Raw genomic sequence first — 14,003 nt, 5'->3', positions numbered from 1 at the left:
GCCTACCAAAGTGCACCAGTTGCTCTGGTTGGGTCTGCCTCGTGCTAAGGATCGATGCAAGTCTGCCTGTGTTGCTGCCTCAGATGCGATTGACCGCGGCCTAGGAATGATAACAACAATGGTGACAAAGGGGAAACCGACGATCTGGTCTAGGATGTGTAATAGGGCTTTATCAAGAGAAGGGAAAAAAGGAAAGAAGAAAAAAAAAACAAATCCGGGTGTGTGGGCCAACGGGCATATGCACCATGATCAATTGGCCCCAGGGCAACTGGCTGCACGTCCCACAGGACCGCAGGAAGGAAGCCATCGCCAGTCAAGAGAAGTGACTGAAGCATAGTTAACTGATTAGCAGTTGGGAGCGATAAACCCGTGTTATTCTCCACAGCAGACTACTATTTCACTTGTTGCTCATTTTCTGACCCTCTCCCTTGCTGTGGTAGTGATCTGGGTATATGATGGCGGGATGCATCCGTCGGTGCCAACAAATAGAAAAGGCCATTCTGCATGACCGGAGTTTCTCGGCGCGCGGAAAATTGCATGTTCTGTCGGCCGACGTACACTATGTGCTGACTGATGGATTCGTCGTCGACAATGTATCAAGGAGCAGTTTCTGGCCTCAATGCCTTGCTTGCTGCGTATCAAAAAGAACGTGGGAAGGCATCGCTGTCATTGTATTTGTCTGGTGGACCACTAGGCCGTCGGATCTTCTTGCAGATTCAGATGATGAAGGGGTCAAAATGACTAAATGAAATCGAAAGTAGCACAAAACTGAAAAGAGACAAGTGTAAACAGACTCCAAGACGAGCACCCATTGCTCAATTCATCCAACTTACGCACCCTTGAGACCTACCGTGGCTAGCAATGAGTGCATTCCATTCAGAGCCATCGCAATGAGTCGGATGAAGCACATGCGTTCCCTCTCGACTTTGTTGCTCACGGTGTAGTTCGACAAGATGGGTGCCCTGCAAACACTCCAAGGCGTACGGGACAGCAGCGGTGATACCTTAGCGACAAGACAATAGGACCCAGGTGTTTGATCCGATAGCCTATTGGTGTATGCACTTGCACATCACTGAGGTTGGAAAATTCAAACCACCATCAAAAGCGAAGGTTTAGTTTGTAACACTCCTTCACTGAGCATCAAAACAACTCGGATGACACGGGGAGAGTTCAGAAGCCACGACCCATTCACCAAAGGTGCAATGAATTCTAAGTCGAAAATGGCCAACTCACTTGCACAAATACCGCGCTCAGTTCGCCATAAAGCAATAAGAAAAGTCCCTCTACCTTGAACAATTCAACCATCTTAAGCAAAACGAAGGAAGTGCACAGATACAAAAAAGAAGCGGAAATAAAGCAGAAATGGAGTTTCAGGAAGCACTTACTGGTCTAATGACAACATGCACTGGGTTGGTCCCAATCCTCGCACTCGAGGTACCATCGAACCTCTCCGTCCTCGTCGAAGATATCCCAAGAGTGCTCAGAGAGCTCGAGGAGACACTGAGGGATCTCCAAGAAATACCTCGGGAGAGAAGGGAGATGGTGGAGGTCCACCACTTGCTGGTTGTGCTGGCATACGGCATGTTTGAGCTCTCTCGGCTTGATGCAGCACTCCATGCTCTTGGGTACTTTGGCGATCAGGAGCCAAGTACGGAAGACAAAAAGGAACGGAACATGAATGTGTTGTGGGACGTCAAGATGACCTTGGCGGAGTTTTGGGAGTATGTCAAGAATCTCAGAACCATCTTGGTCAGGTGAGTTTGTCCGCAAGAAGTCCGGCTCCAATTTTTGCTGATATTCTCCAGCGAATCCCAATCCGAGCGTGTTTGGAGCAAGAACAAGCTGGACAGAGAGCTCCAAGCAGTTCTTCGACGCCCTAACCATGTGTCGAGTCGTCTTAGAACCATAGACCTGTGGATGGAGGACGGACAACGATACGGCAACGGCGGTTGGAATAGGGCGTTTACTGATGTAATGTTAGACCCAACTTTAGATCCTCCGATTGTGCCTAGCAGAGTGGCTGCCATAAGATCTCAGTTCGACCCAGAGTCAGGCTACCAGCCAGTGCGTAACAATTTCAACCAACCGCTTTCAAGATCGTCGGACCCGAGATGGTCATCTCAGGCAAGGGATACAGCACGTGTACTGCTCACTGATATCTCGGGCGTGGAGGACATCAGTATTCCCATCTACCGGGAGGACCTGAGTAACGAGGCCAACTACAGATTCAGTAGCGCGCCTCGTAGATCAAGACCAAATTACTTGGACATTGCGGATGCGCCGGGGATACGAGAGATTGCTCAGTCATCGCCTTGGCAACCACCGCGATAAGAAGATTGCTGGATCCCACAGGAGATGGATTCCTGGTGGTAAGGCAAAGGCAGGAGGTATAACGAGATGCTGGGGTGAGACATTCCCGACAGAAACCCGTTGCTGTGGAATGAGAAGGTGCGGTTCGTAACATGGCGGGCTGCGAATGGAAAAAAGGGATGACGGAATGTGGCAGGGTGAGAATACGGGGAGAAGGATAGAAGAACCATCAATAAGGCCCAGTGGTGTGAAAAATGCAGACGTGTGAGCCGTCGGGGATAGTGTTGTTGAGGGCCTCGAAGGAGATGTCTGAGAAGCATTAATTCATGCCACAACTCGTAGCTTCGCCGAAGATAACTCGCCATTGTCTGCTGTGGACTGTGCTGTGCTCATTGACACCCCACTCGAGAGTAGGAGAGCCTCTTGTCAAGGGTCAAAGTCGTCAAATAGCTCAAGACCCTCTAACCTTTCTTGGCCTGCTTGATGATTTCGGCGATCTGCGCGCTGGACTTAAGAGTGAACCCCGGCGATAGCATCAACTCAGTGCCACACCATACAGAATAGGTATCTCAGCTGAAGCTCCGATGGGTTAGCGCCATTTCCACAAAGCCTATCCTCGGAGAATAGCGCCCTAGCGGCATGTAGCGAGCAAGCGTGCCGGCCAGGGGCACCAGCTATGTGCCTTTTCTTTTCTTCACGTGAGGGAATCGCCAAGCCCAGCCTCGGTTCGGCTCCGAGTGCCCGGTCGGACCGGTCGGTGGAATTTCGTAGTGTAGTGTAGCATTCATCGAGATGTCGCAATCACCACCACCCTTCCGAAATGTCGTGTCGGCACATGCGCTCCATTGACATGGCGTAATGTCGCAGTTGTACAGTACTGTAGTAGTGTATCTGTATGTATCATGTTAGCTATGTCGTGTACTGTATCTCGTTTATCAGATGCAAATCCCCATAGCGGAGCCTCCTGGGGGACCACCACGCGTGGAGACCGCTGGATCCTCTCAGCGACCCCAGAAAGAGCCCTGAAAATTTCGGAGCAGCCTCCCGAAAACGGCTTGGGCTGACTATCGTGGGGATCGGCCCGAGTTGCACACGGCTAGCGCGAGTTCCACCTTCCACGAGTTCCGTCATTTCCATGTGGATACAAACACCATCCAGGCACCCGGTCCTGAGCCTCTAGCCGAGCAAGCTGAACAAGAAAAAAACGGATGCCCTCGTGGCGGGACACTAATCTCCGGCTTGACCAGAGCCCCAAGCGCGCAACGGTTCTTGGAAACGAGATGGCGCATGGGTCTGCGAGCGTTGTGCAAGGTGCAAGGACAGGCACGCAAAGGAAAACAAGCAAGGACAGGCTGAGGAGAGAAACGCGCAAAAGATGATCAGCATGGCCTACACACGGAAGCACGGCTAATATCGATGGAGCTAACCACGGGAAAAACTGGAAGAATACGGCGGCTCTTGGACACTGAAATTTGGACCTGTCCGGATCATCGGATCGTCATCAACAGGCCAGCCCGCGGACAACCGGCACCCCGTGTGTTGTCCGAAGTTCATCGGCCGTGGTATTGTGGCGTGGCTCGTGGTGGCATGTACCGGTAGATGGCGAAGAACATGTTGAACGGAAGAAGCCGAAAGAGCAAAACAGGGAAAAAGAAAGCGATGGTGGGAGCAGATTCAGATCGTATACAAAATGCCACTGAGCGAGGAGGATGTTGGAGCCTTGGTGAGAGCGACCCGGTGGCGGCAGTGAAGTGGAAGGAAATGGAAGAGTTTAGAGGCACCGGACTGATCAGGGCGGACGGGGGAAAAAAAAGAGAAAGAAAGAAAGAAAGAAAGAAAGAAAGAGGAAGGAAGTTGAGAAAGGAAAGCCCAGCTGAGCCAAGCTCTGAAGTGAAAGAGTGTGACGGAGTCTGATGATGAACTCAAAGTCGCGACTGCCATTTTCACACATTAGCATCAAGTAATCACAAAATGGGTTGGGCCTTGAACCATGAGTGGAAAGGCGGAGGGAGGCAAGAACATCTTTCGTACCTGCCTTGTGATACTCAACAACATTGGACACCTCGCTCTATGTTAACGCCAACAGCGACACCACCCAGTTCGTGAATTGCGCAAGGAAGATACTCTTGCCAGAGCTAAGTGAGCGCAATCGTCCGTGAACACAACTTCCCTCAACCAGTCATTATCCATCATTGCATGCCGACATTGCCCTGGGTCCAGCGAGCCCAAGGGAATAATATGGCATCATCACCAACATGACCTAACCTCAAGACCTCAAGGTGGAAGCCATATGTACGTTCATCAAGAGACTAGGTAATTGTAAAGTGTACATCTTCCCTCTTCCATCTTCCCTAAAAGGTACCGTAAGGATACAAAATCCAACAACGCCAACCAACCAACCCTAAATAACCTTTTTTTTCCCCTCGCCATCGATCCGTCCATCCATCCATGCATGCAGTTGAAACCATAACACAAACAGAAAGAAATAAGAGAAAATCCCTTTCTAAAGGGAAAATGCCACATGGTCTATCTAACAAAAGCAAAACCGAACCGAACCGAACCGAACCGAATCGAAATCGTACCAACAACACCTAGCCGTAACCATGCTAACTAATGTTCCGCTATGCTACTGAGGAAGGTATCGATGTATAAGCAAGCAGTCAGACCACCGCCGACAACGTCCGTCCGTTCAAGAGACCGGGACAAACCAGACCAAACCACCGTGAAATCAACGTGAGATTTTGAGGTGAGTGAGTGAGAGGCGCTGTGAGGCGTCGAACGATAAAGAAATTTGAGAGGGGGATATGTCGTGAGCGAGATGAGGTTGGGAAGTCCGGCCGTGGAAAGACATGTGGTCTACCGAAATGAAACGCCCTTTGTGAGTGAGGGCCACCGGGGGGAAACATGGCGTGATGTGGTAAGGAAATAGCTATGCGAAGGGACAGGGACGACGCTGTCCATGTTCGCTGTCATCTTGGTCGACGTTTCATCCTTTCATCCCGCCGGCTAACACCAAATATGCCGCCAAGTGCATACCGACAACGACGAGACCCATTGCGCCCCAGATAGACTGAAGCTCACAAGAACAAACCAACCCACGCCGTCTTGTAGCTGACATCAGTCGAGCAATCGTCCACGGCGCAAAGGACCTTGAGGTTCTTGGCCGCCACAGCGCTGGAACTAGAACCAGCCGCGCCCGACGCAGAGGACCCCTGATCCTTGTGTTTGAAGCCCGTGTTCTTTGTGCACTTGCGGTTTTCGTAGCATTTCTTGCAGTAGACCTGTTTCGTTGATTCGATCGTTAGATCACCATCATCACCACACGAGCCGGGGGAAGAGCAAGGGGCATATAGAGAAAAGAGAGGAAAAAAAACATACGTGACCACACTCCTTGACAGCCCAAAAGAAGTGTTCCTCTCGATCCTTCTTCGTCCTCGCCTTCTTCGGCGTCGGTCCCGCTTTTTGATCTTCCTCATCAGGATCATACGCCAACTCCTCCTCACAACTCGGACACACCACCGTCAGATCCTCTCCCGTAGCCCGCGTGAACCCTTCTCTAGGCGGTGGCGGCGCATTGGCGTTCCTCTGCTGTTCTGCCGCAGCCGCAGCCGCAGCCGCTGCTGCCGCCGCCGCAACTCCGTTTCGTCCATTGTTACCGTAGTCGAGATGTGGCAAGTTCCTTCCCAGCGGATTGTTGTTCGCGTCCAAGCCAATAAGTTGGACTTCGAGATCCGGTCGGACGTTGGCAAAAGCGCCCAGGCGGAAAAGGTGGTAGAAGTTGTTAAACATGCCACCGCCTGGTACTGCGCGCGCGGCTCTACCGGCGGCGGCTGGGGGACGGGCGGCGGCGGCGGCGTTACGTGCTACTGAGCGATGAGCGGCGCGAGCCACGGCGTCGTCGTCATCCGAGTCGACTTCGCCTAGGTCGACAATCAGTTCGTTGGCGGCCGGGCGGCGATTCACGGGCCTGCGGCTACGTTCGACGTTGCCGGGTTCGCGGTGAGGAGGGCGGTGGTTGCGGTGACCGCTGGCAGCTGGGACGGGTTCGTCATCGTCCAGCGTAAGGTCGATGACCTCGGCAAATCCGTTGCCAGCTGGGGCGGGAGCGCCGTTGTTGGCGTTGTTGGCCGACATTGCGCGGCGTGCGCGGCGTGCTGCTGACGCTGCGGGGTTGTGATGATGATGACGGCGGTTGTTTATAGCTCGATTTCCACCAGCTCGAGGAAGGGCAGCGGGCTCGGCGTCGGAATCTTCCAGATCTGAGGTCAAGTCGATGACTACTTGAGCTTGTTGGTCTTGTTGTTGTGGTTGCGCGGGGTTGAGGTTGTTATTGGCGGCGGCAGCAGCGGGAGTACGCCTGCCTGCCCGCCGGCCATCGTTGCCGCCCTGGCCCGCCCATTCTACTTCCATCTCGACTAGTTCGTCCAATATGTTGGCGGCAAGGTTTTGTCCTCCTCGCGGGGCACCTGCTGCTCCTTCACCCGAACCTAAAACACCTCCCCCGCCTTGCCGCTGTTGTTGAGCACGGCGACGGTCAAGCAGAGCCGGCACGCGATATGGGTGGTGACGATTTTGTTCGTGGCGGTTTTCCTCTCCTGCAATCGATGCAAACCGCCGACGCGCCTCAGCCAGTCCTTGCACAAATAGCTGGCGGCGTTGCTCTAGTTCGTCAAGACGTGCCTCAATACGTGCGCTGGCTTCAAAAATGTCAAATTGTTCGCGGAGACGGCGGTCGAGAGAGGAATCAGAATCGTCGCTTTCTTCGCTAGAGGTGTCGTCGTCGTCGTGTTCGCTGTCTTGTTCTGTATCTGACGAAAGGAAGCCGCTGCTGTCAAGATCGAGGCTGTTGTCGCTGTTGTCGGAGTAATCGTGAAAGCCGGGAATGTCGAGATCGAAGTCGTGGTCAAAATCGTAGGGAAGGTCGAGGTCGATGTCAAATCCAGGGTCGGCGTCGACCAGGCTAGATTCGCTAGATGACGGAGACTGTGGGGAATGTGGGCTCTGTCGATGGCGGGGCAACAGCGAACCGCCGCCAACGTTGTAGTGATTCTCTTCCTCCTCTTCTTCTCCTTCTTCGTCGTCAAGGTTTAGGTCAATGTTGTTGTTGTCGTCCAAATTGTGATCCCAGTCCAATTCAGGAACCTCGTGATCGTCTTCACTGTTGTCGAGACTCAGGTCAAGGTCAATGTCACTGCTGTCGTTATCGTTGGCCAGATGGTCTTCGTAATGGTCCTCGAATTGCCCTTCGCCCTCAGCGACCAATCGCTCGACCTGGTCCAAGAATCCGCCCTCGTCATCAAACCAGCCGTCTGCCGCGTCCATAATGACCCGGGGGGAAATGGAAGGGGGAGGAAGGAGGTTGATTCCACTGCGAAGTCGCGGTGCCAGTGTCGGTGTTCGGTGGGTGAAATTGCTTATTCACTGACAGTCGCCTCCGCGCATTTCCCCAACTGGAAGATTGGGGAGAGCAGCAATGCACAGACTGGCCTCGAGCTTTCGGGCCAACACCAGTGTGGTCCCCCTTGCCGCTGGTGATGAACGACCGGGATGAAGCCGAACCGCCCTGCTGATTCAATAAGTGCACGTGTTGAAGTGAATTTGGGAACCAGACCCAAATGTCCAATTCGTCCCTAGGTATGCTGGACGGTGATCAGGCACAACGAGGTCAGGGTTGAAGGAGAGCTACAGTAGCTGTCTGCAGCCTCGAGGGGTGGGTGGTGGCAAACGCAGCTTGGTCAGCAAATGAGCGAATAGCGTGTTGTGGTTTCAAGCTGATGTTTTTGGGTGAGCGGATAGCAGGAATTGAAAGATGAGAGCCAACCATCACCGTGATCGACGAATAGACTCGGTCAACAAAGGAAGGAACTGAGGCTTTGATATTTTGTGATAGTGGGGGAAAAAAAAAAGGAAAAAAAAAAAAACCAGAATAAAAAAAGTGACCACCAAGGCTTCCTGCCAATCCCGTCTTCCCGTCTTATGAATGGTTGAGGGAAGCCGTGGTGTCATGGTACCGTAGAAACTCGGTTAGTTAGCAAAGAGCTAACCTCAATGCCTGGAAAACCTGGATATCAGGCAGGGTGCAGATCTGTAACACTCGAGTCCGAGCCTGTGCTTCGGAATGCCGTCTAGGCAAGATAGTGTTGGGCAGTATGGTAGAGCCTTCACTAACTGAGCGGACATGCGTACAGAAAGAAGTAGAGGTATGCGGCGTCCTGTGCTTACCTCTACAATGTCGGGCGCTCAAAGAGGGAAGGCTTTTTGCCAACTAACCGAGTTTCTACGGTAGGTAACCGGCACGGAGAACTCGTGTTTTTTTTATTTTTTTTATTGTTTTTGTTTTTGTTTTTTAACTGAGGCACAAGGTCATTCATCAACACCTCAGTTGGTGTCTTTCACGAGTTCCTATAGTGACTTGACGCTGACCATGCTTAATGTAGCTCTGTTAGTACCTTAGCAGTACTGCAGGCAAAAGAGCGTATCACATCACTGTATCCTTAACAGCCAGACATAGGGGTCCAATTGTACACTACCTGAGACCACCTCAATCCCGCTTCAGCATTCAGGAACAAACAGCTGTCAGCCTATCAGGTTGCACTATCTCCCGATCCCGTCGTGAGCTCTTCCAGGGTCTGATGATGGACTGTGATATGGAAGCTGTTTGAAGACAGGCAACGCTATCACGAAAGATTAGGTGAAGCCATACAACAGTATCACCGCATGAATTTCCCCGTTTTGCTTCGGTATGATCAAAAGTGAAGACATGTACAAGACAAATATACTCTTGAAATAACGTGCTCCAGTCGCCCATTCTAAACTAGGCCTATTCATCAAATATCTTTTTCACGCTCGAGTCCAGATAAACCAATGAATTACTTTACAAGCTCTTTATGTTTTGCGTCATACTGGGCAGACTGGCATTGAGCCCTCTCTCATCATGAGTTGACGTCAACCAATCAACCCCTATCTCCCCTTTCGCTCCTCCTCCAGCCCATCACTTTAATCTTCTTGGGTCCTCCAAAGCCGACCCCACCTTGTCCGTCTCCGATTCCGACGTTTCGTGTTTTCCAATGCGGTCCTACTCGCTCTTCGGCTCCAACACCGAAACTACGCCCTCTTTGCTGACGGCCACCAACTGCCTCGCCTTGTCTCCCCACTGCACCGCCACAGCGGGCGTGCTCGTCCTCAACGGCTCCGTCCACGACTTGCTAGCCTTGACATACTGCTGCACCGTAACGCCCTGCGATCCGGCAGTGGCGAGGTACTGGCCCGTGTAATCCCAGGCTAGGCCGGACACGTCGCCAGTCTGGAGCTCCTTGGCCCGCGCGGCGTCGCCTTCCTTGCGCAGGTCGAAGACGGTGACGGAGGACTGGCCGACGCCCGTAGCGGCGAACCAGAAGCCGTTTTCGGAGAAGACAAGGGTCTTGACGGGGGCGCCGAGGGTGAAGTTGGCCATGCGCTGGAGGGTCTTGGTGTCGAAGATCTCGATCTGGCCGGATTGCGTGCCGGCGGCGAAGAGGTGGCCGTCGGGGTGGAAGGCGCAGGATGTGAGTTCTGTTTATCCATATTAGCAACTTGAGACTGTGACTGTGAGGTGGGTGGTGAAAGGGTACATACCAGCATCAGTATAAACACGCGCCACACGCTGCAGCGACTGCAAATCGTAAAAGATGATGCCCTTGTCCACGCCCACCGAAGCAAGAATCTGCTCGCCAGGGTGCACCGCCAGTCCCGTCACGGCACCAGCGTGTTCCGTAACAGAACCAGTTTCGACACCGCCCTCAACAGCCTTGACACTGCCCTTCGAAGTGGCCGAGACGACCTTGTTGCCGATCCATACCGTGGCGGTCACCGGCTCGCCAACCTCCAAAGAGCGTTCGTGTGCCTTGGCCTCGACCGAGTAGAGATCCACCTTGCCGTCCAATCCACCGACCGCCGCATAGCCACCGTTGAGGGCAAGCGAGGTTGCTTGTGTGACGGGGAGATCTGTGTAGGCGGTTTGTTGCAGAGCGGAAATGTCGTCTGTAGTGGCCCAGCCTTCGGGGACTGGTCGCTTCTTGCGGCCCTTTTGCTTTCTGTAGATCGGTGAATTGTCAGCATTCAACTTTTCAAGGTGACGAAGCGCGGTGAACGTACTCGGCCTGGACCTCATCAACATGTGCAGCCAACGCCTCGGGCAGACCCTCGCTGTCCACTGCCATAGCATCGCCAGTCGCGGCACCGCCAGCAGAAGCCGTAACTGTGAGTCTGGAAAGGGCCTCGCGGGCCTCATCGCGCTCCTTGGTCAAGCGAGCAATCACGCGAACGGCGGCATCGTTCTGGTAGAGCGCCGTGGCCAATTCCTCCCTTGTCCTCGCCAGTTGTTGCCTCGTGTTGTATGACTCTAGTACCAGGGCGTCCCACTCGTCTTGGAAGGCCTTGAGCATGGATGGGAGGGATGTGAATTGCGGGGGGCGGGGGCGGACGATCCGATTTGTCTTGATGGGGAGGAGGTCTTCGACGTCTAGCTCTTCATCGGTGCCGGGTTCTTTGTGGTTCTCTTGGATGTACTTTTCGATCAATCGCTTCTCGAAGACGGCGCCTGTTATGTGTCAGTACGGCATCGCATTTTGGCCTGTCGTGGAAGCATCTGGTGTGGCTTGGTGGGAACAGAAGCGGTGGGAATGGTGGGATCTCGGTGATGGTGACAACAATGACGAAGAGTGCGCGTACCGGTCTTTCTCGAGACAACAGGCTCCTCGGGAACCTCTCCGGATACTGCGTCAATCGGTTAGCACGGCGCTGCGCAACGGTAGCTTAGAGCTGGGACATACGTGCGCAAAGCATCTTGACAATATGACTGCAATGCGAAATCTGTAAAATGGGTTGTTTGGTTTCAAGTCGCGATGTCAATGTCGTCCTCCAACTTTTTTGTTGCAACGCGCCACGGCCAGCCAGCCAGCCAGCCAGCAGGCGGCCTGGAGCTGGACGACGCTAAAGGTACTTGGAGGTTTGGCGGCAGGCAGAGAACCAACGCCAAGCTTGAGCCACACCGAGCCGCATATGACGGTGAGTGGCCAATCATGTTGGCGTCTAGGAGGTACTTTGGCAATGTATCTTTTCTTCGTCATTCTCGACTTCAACACCATGCTTAGCACCGACAGCATCACATTCAACTCTATATCAAATCTACTACACATAGATACTTCCCTTCGTCACCACCACCGCCGTTCCTCCCAGATACAAATCCTTCACCTTCACCTCCCCATTCTCCCCCTCCACCGCCGTCGTCTCCACCTCAATCTCACTCTGCCTCCCCATCTCCACGCCCTGCGTCACCTCAAACCTCGCCCCTCCCATCTCCCTCCCACTCACCGTCAAATAGCTCGCCAACGTACACGCCGCACTGCCCGTCGCCGGATCTTCAAATCCCAACTCCACCATCCTCGTCCTGAACTTGAACTCCTTTCTCCCATTTTCACCCTCTTTCTCCCCCTCCATCGGCACAAAATAATACCTGGACACAAACCCGCCTTCCCACTCCCCCTTATCCAACAACCCCTCCACCTTACTAAAATCCAGCCTCTTGGCCTTTGGCACCTTCGCCAAATGGTCCAAACTCGGCAGTTTCACCAACAAAAACGTCATTCCTCTCACGATACTAACCACCGGCCCATTCAACTCTGCCTCTCTAATCTCTGCATCATCCGATAGCGCAGCCTCAATCATATCCTTCACCTCCCCTTCTTTTTGTCCATTCAATACCCCGCCCAACGTCTGCCTATGAACACGCACAGCATGCGGAATCGTAGCCTTCACCCTTCCTTCGGTCGTTGGTCTGATAGTAATCGGTCCCGCCTTGGTAACAAGCGTATCCACATGTTTCCAACCGAAATGGTTCAGCACGAGGTACGCCGTTCCCACCGTGGGATGTCCAGCAAAGGGAAGTTCTTCCTCGATGGTAAAGATGTCGATCTCCCGGCTGGTGGAAGTCAAGCCATCGCGCGCTTCGTCGTCGAGCGTGTGCAGAAAGACGGTCTCGGAGAAGTTGAATTCGCGGGCGATGAGCTGTTTGGTGTCTTGGGTGAGATGGGGGCGGAGGGAGGCGGGGATGAGGACTACGGCTAGGGGGTTGCCGAGGTAGCGCGTCGAGGTGAAGACGTCGACGGTTAGGTAGGTGAGGGTGATGGGTTGGGAGGAGGAGGAGGAGGAGGCCATCATGGATAAACGTGTTGGTGCGCGAGTGGCGCTGTGTTCTGGATGATTTGGTGAGTATGAGTAGGTGAGACTGAGGGCCCGAGGGATGTGGTGCCTTTCACAATAACTGATTTATGGATGTTTTGTTGCGGTGTTGAGGTTTTATATCTTGATGAGAGTTGGAGGAGTCATGGTTTGATGAATCACGGCTGAAAAGTGGGGTAGCTCCAATTGCTACCTTGGTGAGGTTCGTCTTAAGTGGTCGCGCCCTTTTAGTGACATCGGCCAGCTTACGTGATGACATCGCCCGCAATGCTTGATCCCTCTTTCTTTTCTCTCGCTTTCCTTTTCTATTCTTTTCCCATATCTTCCCCTTGTTTCGATCTTTGTGTCTCCAGTCTCCAGTGACTAGTGTGCCTGACAGCAGGACACCATTTGCCCAGGCCTAATTCTTCTCTTTCTTTTCGTCTTGAGAAGCCACCGCCTTTCTTTGAGTTATTCATGTGAACTCTCCCAGTCATCATCACATCCACAACTGCCCAATATTTTTGGTGTCACAAGTTTCGTGATCACAACTTAGGAGGTGGCGTCTCTTTCACGGCATATGTCGATGTCACTACGAAACGTTCATCTTTCAACGTTAAGAACATTCCCCAAACCAATATGAAAACTACCCATCCCGGCATCCAAACTCGGAGGTTATTACCCAATGAATCCAGCCAAATCTTCTCGCTCGCCCTTCTCAACGATTGAGACAGTCTGTGAAGTCCTGCTTGCCTGCCCGACGCACTCGTGATATTACTAATGTACAATTCCGCCCTGGTCTGTTGGTTAGTCTGGTATAGGAAAGCCAAAGCTGTACTAGATAAAGAAAAGACTTTGACTTTCTATTGGGCATTTTAATCTCACAGCCTATCTTCCAGTGCTGAAGGCCTGAAGGAGACGGAGAGAGGTATTAGAGGATAGGTAGGTACCTCTACCCAGCAGAGGCTTCTGTAGCGTCACAATCTCTTGCCATTATCCCATTTCGCTTCAGGCGGAGGACACTTTCTCTCCCTTCCGCTCGTCGCTGCCAACAACGAACAGACTAGCTTCAATTTCTACAAGACAACTCCCAACGAAGTCCATCGCAAATACCTAGGTATCTCACTGGAATATAGCACTGCGACCGAATGAGCGTACGGCCCGCCGAACGCGGTCCAATTTTTCTTGTATGAGAAGGAACCCCAAAGGCTAAGACGGGGGTACCGCCTGTCGTGCGGACGGCCATACTCCTGCGGCGACAGAAGATGTGGAGGGGTAGGAAAGGCAAGTTTGCAATGACGGTGGAGGTGTTGTCGAAAGTATGGAAACTGGTGGCAGGACACCAACCAAGGAGAAGGTGCGCGATAGGCGCCAGGTACCGCAACGATCCGGTGAACTTTGGTCGGGCAGTGCAGGCATACGGGGTGCAGGATGGGGAGCACTCAGGTGGTGGACAGCAAAGAGTGCACGATTCCGGGTGTGGACTGGAGGAGGAG

General features: G+C 53.0%; 4 protein-coding genes across 4 annotated transcripts; 1 reads left to right on the top strand and 3 right to left on the bottom strand.

Annotated features, from left to right (window-relative positions):
• Positions 1-1,345: 1,345 nt before the first annotated feature.
• On the top strand, positions 1,346-2,331 carry B0T23DRAFT_355023 (uncharacterized protein; the record flags this gene model as incomplete). The annotated part of the gene is made up of 2 exons (XM_062836148.1): positions 1,346-1,754; positions 1,806-2,331. The coding sequence occupies exons 1-2, from the start codon at positions 1,363-1,365 to the stop codon at positions 2,329-2,331; spliced, it is 918 nt and encodes a 305-aa protein (XP_062693668.1). The 5' UTR covers positions 1,346-1,362.
• Positions 2,332-4,321: 1,990 nt separating this feature from the next.
• Positions 4,322-4,870, bottom strand: B0T23DRAFT_376124 (uncharacterized protein). Its single transcript, XM_062836934.1, has one exon. The coding sequence runs from the start codon at positions 4,831-4,833 to the stop codon at positions 4,612-4,614; it is 222 nt and encodes a 73-aa protein (XP_062693667.1). The 5' UTR covers positions 4,834-4,870; the 3' UTR covers positions 4,322-4,611.
• Positions 4,871-5,301: 431 nt separating this feature from the next.
• On the bottom strand, positions 5,302-7,804 carry B0T23DRAFT_439624 (uncharacterized protein). The gene is made up of 2 exons (XM_062840697.1): positions 5,689-7,804; positions 5,302-5,591 (listed from the first exon to the last, which is right to left on the bottom strand). The coding sequence occupies exons 1-2, from the start codon at positions 7,630-7,632 to the stop codon at positions 5,388-5,390; spliced, it is 2,148 nt and encodes a 715-aa protein (XP_062693666.1). The 5' UTR covers positions 7,633-7,804; the 3' UTR covers positions 5,302-5,387.
• A 1,115-nt stretch (positions 7,805-8,919) lies between these two features.
• Positions 8,920-12,692, bottom strand: B0T23DRAFT_411413 (Diaminopimelate epimerase-like protein). Its single transcript, XM_062839443.1, has 5 exons — positions 11,493-12,692; positions 11,020-11,064; positions 10,444-10,888; positions 9,925-10,382; positions 8,920-9,861 (listed from the first exon to the last, which is right to left on the bottom strand). Exons 1-5 carry the CDS (start codon positions 12,505-12,507, stop codon positions 9,386-9,388), a joined length of 2,439 nt encoding a protein of 812 aa, XP_062693665.1. The 5' UTR covers positions 12,508-12,692; the 3' UTR covers positions 8,920-9,385.
• Between the last annotated feature and the right edge of the window lie 1,311 nt (positions 12,693-14,003).

This window comes from Neurospora hispaniola (assembly GCF_033458365.1).
Source record: "Neurospora hispaniola strain FGSC 10403 chromosome Unknown B0T23scaffold_3, whole genome shotgun sequence".
Classification (NCBI taxonomy): Eukaryota; Fungi; Ascomycota; class Sordariomycetes; order Sordariales; family Sordariaceae; genus Neurospora; species Neurospora hispaniola.
The sequence above is the reverse complement of the archived record's forward strand: the minus strand, read 5'-3'. Positions and strand labels throughout refer to the sequence as shown.